This window comes from Malus sylvestris, chromosome 4 (genome assembly GCF_916048215.2).
Source record: "Malus sylvestris chromosome 4, drMalSylv7.2, whole genome shotgun sequence".
Taxonomy (NCBI): domain Eukaryota; kingdom Viridiplantae; phylum Streptophyta; class Magnoliopsida; order Rosales; family Rosaceae; genus Malus; species Malus sylvestris.
Genome location: NC_062263.1, coordinates 29,740,040 through 29,758,901, shown reverse-complemented (window position 1 = coordinate 29,758,901; position 18,862 = coordinate 29,740,040). Strand labels below are relative to the sequence as shown.

Sequence of the window (18,862 nt, the reverse complement as noted above, 5' to 3'; positions counted from 1 at the left end):
TAGTCTATTCTCTAAAAACATAAAAATGAGTTTTTAAATTTAAACTCACTCATTTCTTTTCTCTCCCTCCTCCCCCCTCACTCCAAATCTATCCCTCTCTCTTTTTTTTATTTCACTCTCCTCTTTTTTTTTTTACCTTTTTCGTCGCTTCTCTAATCCACTCTCTTCATTCTTTCTCTCACTCATTTTCCTCTCTATCTTGTCCAATCCTCTATCTTCTTTCTCTTTCTTTCAATCATCTCTTACTTTCTTTCCTCCTCTCTTTTTTCTCTCTCTTCTACAACCCTCTCTTTTTAGATCTATTTGTTTAGTTTAAGTTGTAAGATTTAAAATTTTTAAATCGCAAACCAATCAAGTTTTTGAGTCTTAAAGAAAATTGTTTTCAAGAAATGGTCTTAATAAATATTTTGAGAGATGATAAAAAAATTTCAAATATGATACCAAACAGGTCCTAAACCTCCAAAAGAAAACAAGAGGCTTCAAATAAAAACAAACTCAACCAACTTGTATATTTCACAAACATGTAAATATTATTTTTTTTATAACAAACAAGTTGTAATTATTAACTATATCGTTATTTTCTGTCTTAATAAACTGTTTATAGTCGTTCATACGCGCCAATTTAATACTTAAAAAAAATAGTAAAAGAACTAGAAAATCAATGAGCAGTACACACACTATGTTTGTGATTTAAAATTTTAAAAATAATTAAATTGTTACTAAAATTCATTTTGTGCAGTACAAACTTACAGTAGGTGTTTTTTGAGTACAAACTTACAGTAAGTGTTAATTGTTAGTAAAATAATAAAATTCATTTTGTGTTAAGGGAATATTATTTTTTTATTTATAACTATATGCAGTACACACATTATGTGTGTGATTTAAGATTTTAAAAAGAATTAAATTTAATTAATGTCAAATAATATAAAAGAATTAGTGGATCGGAAAAGTTTGAAAAGTGGAAGAAAAGTAGTCGTGAGGTGCAAATGTGAGAGAGAAAAAGAATGAGAGTGAGTTTGGCGTATTGATAGGGTGACATGGAATCTAAAAAAAAACGTGTTCGTGTGAATTATTTTAATGTTCATATTTTCAAAAGAAAAAAAAAAGTTTTCAATTATGTATAAAAGGAGAAAAATGCTTGTGTTGTAGTGACAATAAATAATTGTAAATTAAAGTTGTTAAGTGTCACATCCCGGTCAGGGACGGATCATTTCCCGGGCTCGCTCCATCACCGTAGCACGATATTGTCCACTTTGGGCTTACCATTCCCTCACGGTTTTGTTTTTGGAACTCACGAGCAACTTCCCAGTGGGTCACCCATCCTGGAAGTGCTCTGGCCTCCTTCTCGCTTAACTTCGGAGTTCCTACGGAACCCGAAGCTAGTGAGCTCCCAAAAGGCCTCGTGCTAGGTAGAGATGAGAATACACATTTAAGGGTCACTCCCCTGGACGATATGAGATGTCACAATCCACCCCCCTTAGGGGCCCGACGTCCTCGTCGGCACACTTCCGGCCAGAGATTGGCTTTGATATCAAATTGTCATATCCCAGCCTGGGGCAGATCATTTCCAGGGCCCGCTCCACCACCGTAGCACGATATTGTCCGTTTTGGGCTTACCATTCCCTCACGGTTTTGTTTTTGGGAACTCACGAGCAACTTCCCGGTCACCCATTCTTGGAGTGCTCTGGCCTCCTTCTCGCTTAACTTCAGAGTTCCTACGGAACCCGAAGCTAGTGAGCTCCCAAAAGGCATCGTGCTAGGTAGAGATGGGAATACACATTTAAGGATCACTCCCCTGGGCGATCTGGGATGTCACATTAAGTGTTTGATAAACTTTTTTTTTGTTGTAAAAGTGCTATTAACAAAAAACAATTACAAAAAAAAAAAAATAGTATTTGAGTGTTTGGTAAACTTTTATATAAATTATCGTGAATATGTAAAATGACTAAAAAATGTAATGTATTTAATGTGATATAATAATTGCAGAATAATGCAAAGACAAAATATTGTAATTTTGTAAAATATTCGGGCCCTGTTCACAAAAAATGTGAGCACTGTTCATTATGCTTTGAAAAAAAAAAAGAATATATATTTTTTAGAAGGGTAATGTTAGGTAGATTAAATTCGTAGATAAAATTTTAGAAACTAAATGACACAAAAGTTGATAATTGGTTTATTATTTAAGTGTTGATAAACATACTTATTCTTTAGTGACACATCAAATTTAGTTTTTCTAGCATTATTTTTTTTAGAAATATGGTCTACCAAGCTTTTATTTTTCTACTATCAACAATTTTTTAAAATGAAAACTAATGAAAAATAGCTTGAAAACTTTGAGTTTTAAGGATAAGCACAAAATAAAAGGTAAACTGAATAGTACTAATATTAACTTTTTAATGTAAAAATATGATTTTTCGTTAAAATAAACAGTACTGTAAGTTTTTCGTTAAATTTTTTTTTTTAAAAGCATTTTTTTTATTTTACCAACCCCAAACCAACTTTTAATATACAGTTTAGATTCGTACTGTTTCTTGAAGGTCCTTCTAGAACCAAAGCCATAACCAATTTTCCCAATTTAGGTTTTACCTCCTCAGCACACTCACAAAACCCAGCACTCCACTCAACCACTAACAACCAGGGCAGTTCCGTCATTTCAAACAAACCACTCCGTACATCGAAGCCTTCCGCTTTCCACTGTAAATTCAATAAATTTACGCTTTTACCCACCAAACCGAATATCCTTCGGAGTATTCCACTTCGTCTTCCTTCTATAAATTCCAAAACACAATTCTTCAGAACCCCAAAGAACCTGCAACAAAAAAAAAAAAACCCAAAAATCCCAACAACACCCAACCAAACACGGCCTTAACCGAAAAAACCCCCCAAATGTATGACACATTGAAGAACTCCTACCAACTCTTCGAAGAAATCGGCCGCGGCCGGTTCGGCATCATCGTCCGAGCCTTCTCGCCCGACTCGGCCGAGTTCGTCGCCTGCAAGATCATCGACAAATCGGCCCTTACCGACGAAACCGACCGTGCCTGCCTCGAGAACGAGCCCAAGATAATGACCCTTTTGTCCCCGCATCCCAACATTCTCAAGCTCTTTGACGTCTTCGAAACAGAGGACTCGCTTGCCATGGTGCTCGAGCTCTGCGAGCCCGCCACGCTCTACGACCGCATCGTGCAGCGCACGCTCTCGGAGCCCGAGGCCGCCGCGATCATGAAGCAGCTGCTCGAGGCCGTCTCGCATTGCCACCGCCTCGGGGTGGTTCATAGGGATTTGAAGCCGGAGAATGTTTTGTTCGACTCGAGAAACAATTTGAAGCTCGCGGATTTCGGGTCGGCGGAGTGGACCCGCGACGGCAGCGCCATGGAGGGCGTTGTCGGGACGCCGTACTACGTCGCGCCGGAGGTGCTGATGGGCAGGGAGTATAATGAAAAGATCGACGTCTGGAGCGCCGGCGTGATGATGTACATAATGCTCGGCGGGATTCCTCCGTTTTACGGAGAGTCGGCGACGGAGATCTTCGAGGCGGTTTTGAGAGGGAATTTGAGATTTCCGCCGAAGGCTTTCCGATCTGTGTCGGCTGGGGCGAAGGATCTGTTGAGGAAGATGATCTGCAGAGACGCTTCCAGAAGACTCTCTGCTGACCAGGCACTTAGTAAGATCACTAACAAAAGTTGATTTTTGGTTTACGAAGTTAATTTTGTTTTAGTGTTTGATTTCTACTACATCAACAACCAAGTCTTTCCCCACTAAAATGTATCGGCTTTTTGAATTCTAGAACGTCATTGAACTCGGTTTTGTGTCAAGTTTTTCATCTAGTGTCTGATTACTAACAAAGTCGATTTCTTTTGTGAAATTTTTCAGGGCACCCATGGATCTTAAGTGGTGGAGAAGCAAATCCAATTGACCAAATCTGACTTTTGGGTCAGCTGATTCAGATCAATCAACCAAATCCAAGTACATAAATCCCCAAACCCCAGTCATCCAATCTATGTGAATATGAAGCAGTCCCACTTTCCTCTCTAAAAAACAGAAATCCTGCCATCAATGGATCCGAAAAACCCCTATTTCTCTCCAGAGCTATTAGCTAGGAAGCAGACGCCGAAGCAGAAAGACTTGCATGAAACGAGTTCACCGTTGCGCACAAGATGAGATGATCAATTAGTCTTTTATGTAACGAGTTTACCGAAGTGAGAAAAAGCCTGCACATGAAGCCCTGCAGCCCTTTTTTTGTTTGTTTTTTTTTTTATGAGGGAAAAAAAGGAAGAAAAAAAAAATACGGAAAGAGAATCTTGAGAATGTAGATAGAAATGGGGTTTATGGGGATCCTTTGTCTTTCCCCGCCTTCTCTTGTTTGTTTTAGGAGAGAGATTCGGAAGTGAGAAAGCAAGCCAGTCCCATATCCTTTGTGTACGAATCTGCGATATGTGAGTGTTCAACTCGGAATCTGAGTACTTTTTCCCGGTGGTGGAATAAGTTCGTGTGCGTTGTGTCTGTAAGTGTGTTGCCGTATACAGCCGTCCTGATGTAAGAATTTTCTCTTATAATATATATGCCCTTAAATATCTATGTGCATTTTTTGTTATGTGTTGCCTTTGGATCAAAATGTTCCATATTTTCTGCAGGCATATTACAGCATATGCTTGCGTTGAATCAAATTTATACTCAACGCTCCCATTAAATCACATGAAAAGTTGAAAAGTGAGCTCCTCCACCACGTTGTGAGAATATTGAATTGTGCAGTCAGTTTTTGTTAAGTACTGTTTATGTTTATTTTTAAATAAAAATATTTAAACTGATATTTTATTGCATAATGTACGATGAACGAACACAATTCACAAAATTATGAGATCTTCAAAAATAGAATTCGACGAAATTTCAGAAATGGTACACAGCTGGAAGTTCATATGCAAATTATGCCACAAAAGATTAAAATATACCCACCAGGGACCAGAATCAACTGACATTTCAACTTTTTAATTATATTTCACACGCATGCCAGGCAATCGATTTGGCCAGAATACTGTGCCCACTCTTTTGTACTTGTTCTTTACGCTTATATTTTCTTAGTCGTGTTAACATACGTTTATTTGCACCGAAGTTTGATTTCTGCTTGTTGACAAAATTATACGCAACTGCTCCCTTATCAAACATGCAGACCGAGAAAAAACTTACATGACCGGTCATACATCTTCACGCGACCACTCTCTTATCAAAAGGTGCAGATCGAGAAAGAAACTTTCATGAAACGAATACGCTACATTCTTATCAAAAAGGCAAACTCGAAAGAGTGCATTTTTACTAACCATCATTTAGTGTATTGTATGATCATTATTTTATTTATTACTGTTAGATGAGTTTAAATTTTGAAATTTGTGCTTATCCACTACATGAATCTCGAAATTCAAACTCATCTAACGATAATTAATAAGATGATGAACATACATCACGTTAAATAATGATAAGCAAAAATGATCCTAAGTCGAAAAAGAAACTTTCACGACACAATTACACTGTTTCATCAACGTTGTCGCGGGTCAAGGCTGAAAATTTCATGAATGCCGTTAAGGAATCTAGTAAAAAGTGATGAATACGATGCAGGGGTCCAAGTGTCCTTACCAGAAGGAACCAGCACAAGTGAGCTGTCCAACATATATTGAACCCATTATTTAAGCATCCTTTAGTTTATATCTGAAGGAGGACCAAAATATAATTTAATATTTATTTAATGGTCAGAACCATAATTTTTTATAAACAAAATATAATTTACAGTAGCGAGTCTGGCCGGACACGCTAGTCACGTGAATTTGCCGATTAAATTGCTACCAGCCGATGAGCATACATTCTGTGTGTATGAATAATTACATTTTATTTTTTATTTTTTTATTAAGAAGTGTGATTAATTTTTAAAATTTAAAAAAAAGTATGAAAAAATGATAATGGGATAATTTTTCTTAATAAGTGCGTATTTAAATCTTAATATTACTTAATTACTATTTTTTGTTTTCTTTATGTAAATATTGTATATAAAAATGAGGGTAAAATAGGAAAAATAGGGATATGATTGTCATTTTGTCAAAAGGTACAAAATTACTATTGTCAAAAGGTACAAAATTATTATTTTTCCCTCCTCATGTCAATATTGTGTATTCAAAAGTAAAGGAAAAATTGAAAAAAATGGGAAAAAAAAGTTGACAAGGGCTATGTTCTCAATAGAATAGAGAGTAGAAAGAAACGTGGCTAGCATGTTTAGTTTGCCTAGCCACTGGTACAATAGCGAGTTTCTCTGCAATCTCGTATTTTTGATTTTATATTTTATAATATTGATACGAAAACGGTGTTAAAAATATAAATCAACGGAGAATTAATAAAAAATTATAATTTTGAGAGAGTATTATAATTTTCCCTTTCAATAAATATTAGAGGGCAAGGGTTAAATGGTTAATTAATCCAAATCCTGACAAGTGTCACTGTAGAAGAACCTTGGATGGGGTGGCAAAACCACAATGGTGTTGAAACTAGGGCCACAACAATTTTTAATTACTTAATTAATTGTTTAAATATTAATTAGTTAATTAATTAAACAAACAAGTTGGAATCACGAGGAAGACAATCCGGTCATAGCGCGCAGTCAACGGCAGTGCTCCCCATGCGGTTGGACTTTGGAGGCACACCATAAACTACGGTGTGTCTGTGTGTGATATGATAAGTTCACTAGGATATCTCCATTTTTTCTTTAGTGTGCTTCCGTAATTGCTTCTTACCAACTTTTTTTTTCTTTTTCTTCTCTTTTTCCATCTTTATTTCAAGCCAAGTAACCAGAAAAACAAAAATTATACTACAAATTAGTGTATAAAACATTTTTGAGAAGAGTGCTTTAAAAATTAATCGTTAGTAAAAATATAAATGAATCATAAAAAAGTACGTTTCCTATAAGAAGTACAAAACTAATACTTCTTGCAGGTTTGAAACCCAAAAACTTTTTCAGTTATTTTAAAGGCATTTTCAAACAAACCTTAGGGTTGTGGCGGATTGAATATGTGGTTAACAAATTAACGATCAATAAGCCATTGGTTGTAACTTGTATATACTATATTCTAGTGCATACTATAAAAGGTTAAGTAAAATCGTGATTTGTAAAACCGTGAACGGATTTTATTTGAGAAGTCATGCTAAGTGCTACAAAAACAGAAATCTGCTGTGACCTTAGGTGGAAAATGGAATTAAGTACCTATCTCTTTTGTTCCATTTTCCTTCTCTCTAGTTCCTTCCTATTAACGCTTCTGATTAAACCATGCTACACCTTGTGCTAACTTATTTATAGAGATTGCTTACTACAGTTTAATAGTATTCTTCTTCACTTGTAAGTAAAAGATCTTAGATTCAATTCTCGCTAAAGGCGAATTTGAACCACATTATTGCTATGAGGGGAAGATAGGGGATTTAGAGAAGAGAGTGTTTGCTCAGTCCTCCACCCCCTTTGTGTAGATAAGATCGTTTGTTCAAAAAAAAAAAACTTCTTTATAGAGAAAGAGAGACAAAAAAGAAAGTAAGAGAGGAGGGAAGAAAGGGGATTTAGAGAAAAGAAAATCCTACTCCGCTACGAAATTGGGCATCCTACTCATTGACACAAGATTCAGGTGGATCTCAAATACAACGGTTTCAATTTCATATGAGTATATAGTGGAATAGAACAATTTTATTAACGCTTATCACGTGACTGAAATACTCACTTCGTGATTGTAACATTTTGTGCATAAGCATAACTATACCGCTCATCACTTACAATCATAAACCAACACACCTAAGGAATGACACAATAGCTTATCTCCTAAGTAAAGGAGTAGGATTCTCTCTCATTCAATTCCCCTTCTCCTTCCTCTCCTCTTACATTTTCTATTTTATCTTTCTATCACTATAACGAAGTTAACATAAAATATTGACGTGACTTAATTGTGACCGTACAAATATGAAAGAAAGAAAGAAAGAGAAGGGAAAATAAAGATGAGAGATGCTCTAACTCCGGTGGGAAAACAAGAAACGTTGGCCACCCAGTTCCATTTATTCGTGGAAAGAAAACACAAACTAGGTCATCCCTTACGTATGTATTGGTTCTTGTTGCGCGGGGCCACCAACAATGTTTGTCACGATTGTTAACGTGTCATTTTTGTTTTTATAATTTCTCTAAATCAAAATTTTTTATTTTGTTTTTAAGAGAAATTGTCAGGAATTTTTCATGGACTCTCCATTACTTTACAGTTTAACATTAATTTTCGTACTAATATTATAAATAAGTTAAGTTACGGACAAACTAATAACGTTAATTTATCTTGATTTTTTATCTTGAATTTATAGTCAAAGTACTAGAATTTGGCTCAGAACCTTTGCCAAATTTGCTTAAAAATTACTCTTGCGTAACTTTCACGTAGAGAATAAGTTTTGTCTCCATCATTAGCGCGATCAATTTTGTTCGAAAGAGGCTTCCGAGATAATCTCTTATTAGTATCGGAAACACAAAATGCGTAATATATCATTTTACGTGTTATAGATGGATCACATGTTATAATTAGTACCTAGTTATGTTGTCTTTTATTTTCTCGTGGTTGTGAAATTATGAAAATTCTCTTAGAATGTGGACATTTGAGCTCTTTTCATATTTTATCTCACGTCTTGCCATATTTAAGTAGTATCGTTGTTACAAACTCATGAGAGCAAACAAACATAATTTGAAATTACAACGAAGATTTTACGAACTCAAAAGCGCAAGCAGAACATATTCTTATGTTTTATAGTTTACGTGGAATAGCATATTCTTATGTTTTATAGTTTACGTGGAATAGTAACGTCGTATTGGCTTGTTCCAAGACACCATAAATTATTCAAGAAAAATCGGTTAACATCTTTTGCATGTGCGCCGATAAATGAATGCGTTTTGGGAAGAAAAAAGAAGAAGAAAGAAACGAGATGTGGATGGATAATTAAGGTGCATACATGTTAAAACGATTAGGGAGACTTTGAATGCGGTCCTTAGTTATGAATATTCTTTGATTGAAACCTTGTTGGTTTTTAATTTTTGATCGAGGTCACTGAAATTAATGTAATAATTTATTTCTATATACGTTAATATATTTTTTTAAATTAAAAATTAGAAATTTTAGTTGTTTATATAAATGAGATTTTAAATAAAAAAAACCATAATTTGTGGGATTAGAAATATTAAAATATAAATATACTATTGTGTGTGTGTGTATATATATAAACATAAACATGGGTACATTCTTCAAAATTAACCAAAAAAATATTGTATCAAAACATGGGTACATTCTTCAAAATCACAAAAAAAAAAATATATATATATATGTCACAGCCCGTTCCAAAATATTACATTCGTGGTTGTGAATGGACAAAATTGCCCTTAAGAAATACTAAGTATGTGAAGCTCAAGTTGATAATTATCTAGGTTCCTAAGTTTTGAAATTAAAATGGAATTTAACAAGGATGGAACTTAGATTTTTAGGTTAAAAATTTTGTGGTTTAGAGTTGGGGATTGGAAAAGGACCACGTGGAATCCCCATTCCTTATTTCCCTCCCCATTTCCCGTATACTGTCCTTCATACTCTCTTTCTCTTCCTCAGACCTCACTCTCTCTCTCTCACCCTCTCGAACACACGGGCAACCATCAAAACCACCTAAAACTATTACCAACGCCGGATTTAAAACCACCATTGCACTCCTGAGGACTCCACGATCACGTAGGTACCAGTTTAAGGTAAGTTTCACTTCGAAAACCCTAGTTTCTAAAGTTGCCGTGAATGTGTACTGTTCATGAGCTTTGAATTGGTTGATTTTTAGGACAATCCAAGCTCATAGTGAGCTTAGTGAGGTCCCAAGGAAGCTCGGAGTGCTTCGTTGGAAGGATTTGGACGTCGGGATCACGAGGGTTAAGTTTGGCCGGTTTTGCTTGGATTTTTCCGGTGAGATTTAGTTATTTTTGAAGCTTAAAAGTAGTATATTGTGATTCTACATGTTGAGGGCTTTAAATTGATATATTATACGAAGAAAATGGTTGAGAAACGAAGGAGAACGAAGCATTTGAAAATTCCCCAGTTTTCCGGCCGCCGGAAAAACCAGTCCGGCGACCCAAGGAAGAAGAAGGTGCGCGTGGGGGCGCGTAGGTCCGTGCCTTCCTTGGCGCGTGGGGGCGCGTGCTACAGTAAAACATTATTTTAAAAATATGTCGACGTCCGTGACATCGAGTAGATCACTGTGGTATATTCATATACCCAAATTGAGCACCGTATGAGAAAGTTATTAAGGATTGTTGGTTAGGTGTTCGAATAACGTTTTATAGTTTTCGCATTAGGTGAAAATGTGAATTGATGATCCGACCGTTGGATCGTTACCAAACTTTAATACGTTGCAATACGTAATGTTTGAGGATTATTGGAACTTACGGATTGGGAATCCGAGTTACGGATCTTCCGGAATTGGAGTTGTAAGTTCATAAAATAAAATGTTAACCGTCACTTAGTTTTGGAAATTGACGGAGATCCGACCGTTGGATGGTAATGAAATTTTAGGATGTTATCCTAGAGATATATTGTGGACCTCTGGAAGTTATGGATTTAAAATCTGAGTGGTGGATCTTCCGGATTGAACTACGTAGTGACGTATTTTATATAAGTTATATATTCTATCGATATGAATTCTGAGGTTGGAATTGATTATTGTTTTAGGCGCCGATCGTCATGACGCCTTGGCGTATTGTGCTAGGGAGTTGTAGGGCGAACTTCAGGTGAGTGGGCAGTTTTGTTTTCCGTATATATATATACTTGACGTTTTCCCAGAAATTGAAATTGAATGAAAGTATGCTTTAAATGCAATGTATAAAATTATATGAAAAGTATATTGAAATGTGAATCGAATTGCCATGCATAAAAGTATATGAAAAGTATATAGAAATGTGAATCGAATTGCCATGCATGAAATGATATGAAAAGTATGAAATTGAGATATGATGCATATGAATGAATGGTGCGGCGGACGCACAGGTGAGTATTTAAATACTGATATGATGATGTTAATGTATATTGAGCTCAAATCCTGCACCATGGTTTAGTGCTTATAGTATTCACCGCATCGCACGCTCGCCTTGGATCCAAGTAGATGCTGGTCGCACAGTCCACGCGGAGTGGGTGCGACGGGCCAGTCGAAGAGTGTTAGTGAGATTTCGACTGGTGGGTGACCTTAGATTATGTGCACAGATGATTAATGAGAGAAGCACTAGAGCGTAACCTATGTGCAGAAGGCCGTACAGGTCACAGAGGTGACTCCGGCAGAGTGATAGTGATAGATTTTGAGCTCTAGATTCAACCGTACATGGCTATTAAAGGGCCTCCGGTTGATATCTTTCTTGCACCTGATATGATTATTGTTGATGCATTCATACTTAACTGATCAATTTAAACATGGCATGGCATAACTGATATGAAAATGTTGAGTTAATGAAAAGTAAGTATTGAGAATATATATGTATATTTATATTTTACATTTCTGGGAAAGTATACAGGTTTTACGGAGAGGGGTTACAACGTTTTGAGAAATGTTTGGATTTGGAAAAGAATTGTTTTACTGACCCACTCAATTTTGGTTTTGCGCCCCTCCAGGTTCAGGAATCACAAAGGTGTGGTGACTACGAGGAATTCGACGGTGTTCTGACAGATTGGACAAAATTAGGACTCACCTTCGGGTGTATCAACTTATAAATTGTATAATTAAAGCTTCCGTACTGTGCAAATGGTTACGTCACTCTCACGTGACGGCCAGCATGCCCTCCTTCGGGACGGGGTGTGTCAGTTGGTATCAGAGCATGGTTGCAATCTTGGACATCTTGAGAAGTTCTAGTGAATTCTGTCAGAACTACACCGCCTCGTAGCAAGCCACGTAGTTAGAGGAACTTAGTCTCCCTGATTTAGCGGTTTAGGGGGAAACTATTACTATGGTGATTCAGTCTATTGTCTAAAGGGACATTTTAAGATGGGTAATGAGTTGAACTTGAATCACCTTATGAAATGATGAACCTGAGAGAGCGAAGTAACGGTTTAACCATTTGGAAAAGATGTTTCGGATTATGCAAGTCAAAGGAAATTTCCTTCTGATAGGGGGTCGAGACGACTACCTGGTTTTGGGTATGAATTTGTATCCTGGTGGAAACAGGAGTATGATGTGTTGTCACCGGAGGAACAGCCGATTTAAAATTGTTTAAGGACTTGTTTAAGGAAAAGTTTATCCCTCCGGCATTTATCGATGGTAGTAAACAAGAGTTTACAAATATGAGACAAGGAAGGTGATGATCGAGGGATATTATAGAAAGTTTTCAGACTTGCCTCGTTCCATCCAGATATGGTTGTTATTGGTGGAGGTGTTATGTTGTTTTAAGCTGGGTGGCAAAAAGGGAAGTGGTATTTTGGGTGACCACTATCCATTGTACTTCTTACCAGGAATATACGAGATGCTGTTGAGTCTTGAGGACTCTGAGAACATGATCAACGAGAATAAAGAAGAATAAGAAATGAATGGGAATTAAAAGAAGACGATAAAGTTAATGATTCGTCTTATCAAGGATATAGAAAGATTCAGAGCTTCGAAAGAAGTGAAGCTAGAGTTAATTCTTCCAGCTGAGGTTTTAATGTCGCTGGTCAGAGTAAAAGTGATGGATATACTGGTAATCCCAGATATTTGAGACAAGGTGTCTCGAGTAAAGGAAATGTACTTTGTGCAGCAGGTACAAAATTAACACTTTGGGAAATGTGAAATTAATGAATGTGTTTATGTGAACAGAGGGGACACAGAATTGTGAATCGTCCCTAGAATCAGTTGTACTCAACAATTTTCCATGATATCATAGTGTTGATTCAGAAGAGTTATGGATTTAGTAGTTTGGTCGGATTGACCGTGAGTACAGAGAGATTTGATGAGTTATATGTTCAGCCGTACAGACCATGAGAGGTGGATCTAGCTGACGCATGAGAAATTGGTGAGTTATAGGCTCGGCCGTACCGACCACGCGGAGTGGATCCGGCCGACGTATTATTGAGATAAGAGTTGAATCAGCCGTATTGGTCATTCTAGTTGACTTCGGCTGATATATTTCTTATTATGTATGTTATTACCTAGAGAGTAGTAAATAAATGTAGTTGAGATGAGTGTATGTATTTTGCATTGAGTGACAAAATAGTAATGTTATATCTTTGAGAGTGGTTGCCTACTTATCGAGACAACGATGATTTATCAGTATTGCGGGCTGCAGACCGTAATATTAATAACTCACTCGTGGATTCGTTAAGCAAGCAAACCGGTAGGTTATTTTATGTTAGTGTTGTACTTATTCAGAATGCTTAGTAGTAATAGAGTATGTATTGTATCAGTTAATTCTGTTCCATTAGATTGGTTGGTTATAATTGTGACTAGATGGAATGTTACGGGAAACCAGTACTTTCCATCGATCTGGATGACCAGAGATTACTTTTGTAAGTATGCAAAGTGAAGTGAGTTCAGCCATTATTTATGCTGTGAAAGCAAAGAGATTGTTTTGAAAGGCTGCCCAAAAATACTTAGTTCATGTGGTACTAAAGGATGTTGCTCGGAGAAATGTGAAAAAATGAAAAAGGGGTTAGACTTTTCTTGATGTCTTCCTTGAAAGTATACCTGGATTGCCTTCAGGCAGAGATATGAGGTTCACTATTGAATTGTTGCCAGGTATAAATTTATATTGGAGATTGGTTCAGGATGAGTTAAGGGAATTGGAAATTCAGTTGAAAGAATTGGTTGATAAAAGTTTCATTCAACCTAGTACAACGCTTTGGGGGAGCCCCAGTTCGTTGATGAGAAAGAAAATGGACTTTAAAGACTATTCATTGATTATAGATAATGGAATCGGGTAACGATTGAGAACCGTTATCCATGGTGATGTACTGATGTTTATTTAACCAGCTCAGAAGTAATTGCGAAGATTCAAAGATGGAATTGAGATCTGGTTATTACCAATTGAATATTATAAGTGACGTTGATCATAAGATGGTTTTCTGGACTTGTTATAGTCTTTATGAAGTTTGGTGATGCTATATGGATACTCATGCTGTTTTATGAGTTGATGGATGAAGTATTCCAATAATGCCTTGATAAATTGATATCATTTTCATTGAAGATATTCTGGCATATTCTGAGCCAGAGCAGAGCATGTAAATGTATTAAGTCGATGAAGCAAAGATTGAGAGAACGTTGGTTGTATGCTAAGTTTAGCAAAGGCTAAAGTTAAATGAATCAAGTGGCATTCTGAGAATTGTTATATATTCTTAAGGTATTCAAGTGAATCCTTAAAAGATAGCAGAAATTGAGAATTTGGAACAACCACGAGTCGTAATTGAGATTTGGAATTTCTTAACTTACCAGGCTATCTTGGATGGTTGTGAAAGATTTTTCAGTCATTGCTTTGTCATTGACGAGACTGTTGAGAAAAAGAGTTATGTATGAGTGGGAAGGAAATTGTGAGTAAGGGATTTAACAACTAAAGTATTTCCTCACTCATACACGTATTTTAGTAATCCTAGAAGATAGTGGTAATCATAAATTTTTAGTGATGTTTCTTGAATGGTATTGGAGGCATGTTGATGCAAATGTTAGGGTGATTGTATATGTTTCACGACAAATGGAACCTCATGAGATGAATTACCCTACTGGTGATTTGGAAGTCACGATTATCATCCTTGCTGTGAAGTTATGGAGACATTATATGTTGATAAGAATGCAAGATTTTACAAATCAAAAGAGTCTCCAATATTTGTTTACTCGGAAGGATTTTGATATGAGGCAACAAAGGTGGATTGAATTACTTAGTGATTATGATTGTACGATCAGGGTGATCGTGAATTGTTGTAGCTGAAGCACTTGATGAGAAGACTCCAGTAAGAATTAATGCTTGGTACGCTTGCCAAGATTATCATCTTGTGGATTGGAAACCAACTAAAGTAAAGTTAAGAATGAAAGATCGAGAAGAAGTTATACTTGCTAAGTTTCAAGTTAGGCCTTTTGGTAAGGTCGTACTCGAAACTTAAATGTTTGACGAGGAAATTTAAGAATTAACCAAGGCAGAGAAAGAAGGGAAAAAGAATGAGTACATGATTCGTGAATCAAATGGTATGTGGATACAAGAAAACAAAAAGTACGTGCCTAATGCTGAGGATTTGAAGCAAGCAAATATTGGACGAAGTTCACTGTTCAACTTCTGCAATATTCCAAAAGTAATAAGATTTATCATACCATTCGACAGTTTTATTTGGTCAGCAGATTGAGGCAGAAAGAGATAAACCTTTGGATTGAGATAATTATTTTCTGTTTCGCAGTGGAAATGGAAAGATATTACTTTGGATTATGTGTACAAGCTTCCTTGTACACAAGATGGTTATGATCGAATTTGAAGTGATAGTTGGTCAATGTACCAAGTTAGTACAATTACTCCAGTGCTGAGTAATAACTTTTTCCCAGACAGGGCAACGGTACTTAATGTATTTTGTGTTCGATGCGTTGTCGCTAGGTGGCAGAGTCGTCACATGAGATTCTAGTGCAACTATTGAGAATTAAATTGGATTCGACTTGATAAGGAACCAAGGACGACTTTGGATTGGAAAAAAGAAGGTCCTGAGAATTAAGACAGAGTAAGTGGTAAAAGCTTTGTGAAGGAAATCATTCAGTAGAAAATTATGTGGGAGAAAGAGAATCGGATGAGAGAGATTTACCCGAAGCTATTGTTGGAGTATGGTTGATTTAGTTGGTTGCTGGAATTTCGGGGACGAAATTCTATAAGGAGGGGAGATTGTCACAGCCCGTTCCAAAATATTACATTCGTGGCTGTGAATGGACAAAATTGCCCTTAAGAAATACTAAGTATGTGAAGCTCAAGTTGATAATTATCTAGGTTCCTAAGTTTTGAAATTAAAATGGAATTTAACAAGGATGGAACTTAGATTTTTAGGTTAAAAATTTTGTGGTTTAGAGTTGGGGATTGGAAAAGGACCACGTGGAATCCCCATTCCTTATTTCCCTCCCCATTTCCCGTATACTGTCCTTCATACTCTCTTTCTCTTCCTCAGACCTCACTCTCTCTCTCTCACCCTCTCGAACACACGGGCAACCATCAAAACCACCTAAAACTATTACCAACGCCGGATTTAAAACCACCATTGCACTCCTGAGGACTCCACGATCACGTAGGTACCAGTTTAAGGTAAGTTTCACTTCGAAAACCCTAGTTTCTAAAGTTGCCGTGAATGTGTACTGTTCATGAGCTTTGAATTGGTTGATTTTTAGGACAATCCAAGCTCATAGTGAGCTTAGTGAGGTCCCAAGGAAGCTCGGAGTGCTTCGTTGGAAGGATTTGGACGTCGGGATCACGAGGGTTAAGTTTGGCCGGTTTTGCTTGGATTTTTCCGGTGAGATTTAGTTATTTTTGAAGCTTAAAAGTAGTATATTGTGATTCTACATGTTGAGGGCTTTAAATTGATATATTATACGAAGAAAATGGTTGAGAAACGAAGGAGAACGAAGCATTTGAAAATTCCCCAGTTTTCCGGCCGCCGGAAAAACCAGTCCGGCGACCCAAGGAAGAAGAAGGTGCGCGTGGGGGCGCGTAGGTCCGTGCCTTCCTTGGCGCGTGGGGGCGCGTGCTACAGTAAAACATTATTTTAAAAATATGTCGACGTCCGTGACATCGAGTAGATCACTGTGGTATATTCATATACCCAAATTGAGCACCGTATGAGAAAGTTATTAAGGATTGTTGGTTAGGTGTTCGAATAACGTTTTATAGTTTTCGCATTAGGTGAAAATGTGAATTGATGATCCGACCGTTGGATCGTTACCAAACTTTAATACGTTGCAATACGTAATGTTTGAGGATTATTGGAACTTACGGATTGGGAATCCGAGTTACGGATCTTCCGGAATTGGAGTTGTAAGTTCATAAAATAAAATGTTAACCGTCACTTAGTTTTGGAAATTGACGGAGATCCGACCGTTGGATGGTAATGAAATTTTAGGATGTTATCCTAGAGATATATTGTGGACCTCTGGAAGTTATGGATTTAAAATCTGAGTGGTGGATCTTCCGGATTGAACTACGTAGTGACGTATTTTATATAAGTTATATATTCTATCGATATGAATTCTGAGGTTGGAATTGATTATTGTTTTAGGCGCCGATCGTCATGACGCCTTGGCGTATTGTGCTAGGGAGTTGTAGGGCGAACTTCAGGTGAGTGGGCAGTTTTGTTTTCCGTATATATATATACTTGACGTTTTCCCAGAAATTGAAATTGAATGAAAGTATGCTTTAAATGCAATGTATAAAATTATATGAAAAGTATATTGAAATGTGAATCGAATTGCCATGCATAAAAGTATATGAAAAGTATATAGAAATGTGAATCGAATTGCCATGCATGAAATGATATGAAAAGTATGAAATTGAGATATGATGCATATGAATGAATGGTGCGGCGGACGCACAGGTGAGTATTTAAATACTGATATGATGATGTTAATGTATATTGAGCTCAAATCCTGCACCATGGTTTAGTGCTTATAGTATTCACCGCATCGCACGCTCGCCTTGGATCCAAGTAGATGCTGGTCGCACAGTCCACGCGGAGTGGGTGCGACGGGCCAGTCGAAGAGTGTTAGTGAGATTTCGACTGGTGGGTGACCTTAGATTATGTGCACAGATGATTAATGAGAGAAGCACTAGAGCGTAACCTATGTGCAGAAGGCCGTACAGGTCACAGAGGTGACTCCGGCAGAGTGATAGTGATAGATTTTGAGCTCTAGATTCAACCGTACATGGCTATTAAAGGGCCTCCGGTTGATATCTTTCTTGCACCTGATATGATTATTGTTGATGCATTCATACTTAACTGATCAATTTAAACATGGCATGGCATAACTGATATGAAAATGTTGAGTTAATGAAAAGTAAGTATTGAGAATATATATGTATATTTATATTTTACATTTCTGGGAAAGTATACAGGTTTTACGGAGAGGGGTTACAACGTTTTGAGAAATGTTTGGATTTGGAAAAGAATTGTTTTACTGACCCACTCAATTTTGGTTTTGCGCCCCTCCAGGTTCAGGAATCACAAAGGTGTGGTGACTACGAGGAATTCGACGGTGTTCTGACAGATTGGACAAAATTAGGACTCACCTTCGGGTGTATCAACTTATAAATTGTATAATTAAAGCTTCCGTACTGTGCAAATGGTTACGTCACTCTCACGTGACGGCCAGCATGCCCTCCTTCGGGACGGGGTGTGTCATATATATTAGGCTTAATAACATTAGTAAATTTCTTTGATTAAACTTGACATAGATACATTTTAAAATCAAAGAAAAAAGAATGTACCCATATAATTTCAAAAATGGATTAGAAAAAAATTGAATAGATTATGTATAAAAAAAAAGGGTACATTTTACATATAACAAATTGGTATATTTAAGAATGAGTACATTTTAAGATTAAAAAGTTTTACATAAATGGGTACATATAATTAGCATGGGTACATTTAGCAAAATAAAAAGTACAAATAAAAAAAATATAAGGGTACAAATACAAACAAACTTTAAGAAATATGGGCACAAAAAGAAATTAATATATGGGTACAAATTAAAATTGAAAAGAAAATTGGTACAACTTAAAAAAAAAATCAAATTAAAAATGGCTACAAACTAAAACTAAAAATATATGATAAAAAATTTAGTCATAAATATAAATATACTAATTGTAACATTTTTAATATTAAAT

The 18,862-nt window shown here is 36.5% G+C and overlaps 1 protein-coding gene and 1 long non-coding RNA gene across 9 annotated transcripts; both read left to right on the top strand.

The window, feature by feature from the left end:
* Positions 1 to 2,788: 2,788 nt before the first annotated feature.
* Positions 2,789 to 4,574, top strand: LOC126620083 (phosphoenolpyruvate carboxylase kinase 1-like). The gene is made up of 2 exons (XM_050288558.1): positions 2,789 to 3,664; positions 3,874 to 4,574. The coding sequence occupies exons 1-2, from the start codon at positions 2,887 to 2,889 to the stop codon at positions 3,924 to 3,926; spliced, it is 831 nt and encodes a 276-aa protein (XP_050144515.1). The 5' UTR covers positions 2,789 to 2,886; the 3' UTR covers positions 3,927 to 4,574.
* A 5,054-nt stretch (positions 4,575 to 9,628) lies between these two features.
* LOC126617652 (uncharacterized) lies at positions 9,629 to 18,306 on the top strand. 8 transcript variants are annotated; one of them, XR_007621456.1, is made up of 4 exons: positions 9,629 to 9,778; positions 16,375 to 16,496; positions 17,259 to 17,317; positions 18,189 to 18,306. It is a non-coding gene; the product is annotated as an uncharacterized LOC126617652 (long non-coding RNA). The 8 variants fall into 8 exon arrangements; XR_007621458.1 differs by lacking the exon at positions 16,375 to 16,496 and adding an exon at positions 9,862 to 9,983; XR_007621455.1 differs by lacking the exons at positions 16,375 to 16,496; positions 17,259 to 17,317 and adding exons at positions 9,862 to 9,983; positions 10,746 to 10,804.
* The last annotated feature ends 556 nt before the right edge of the window (positions 18,307 to 18,862 follow it).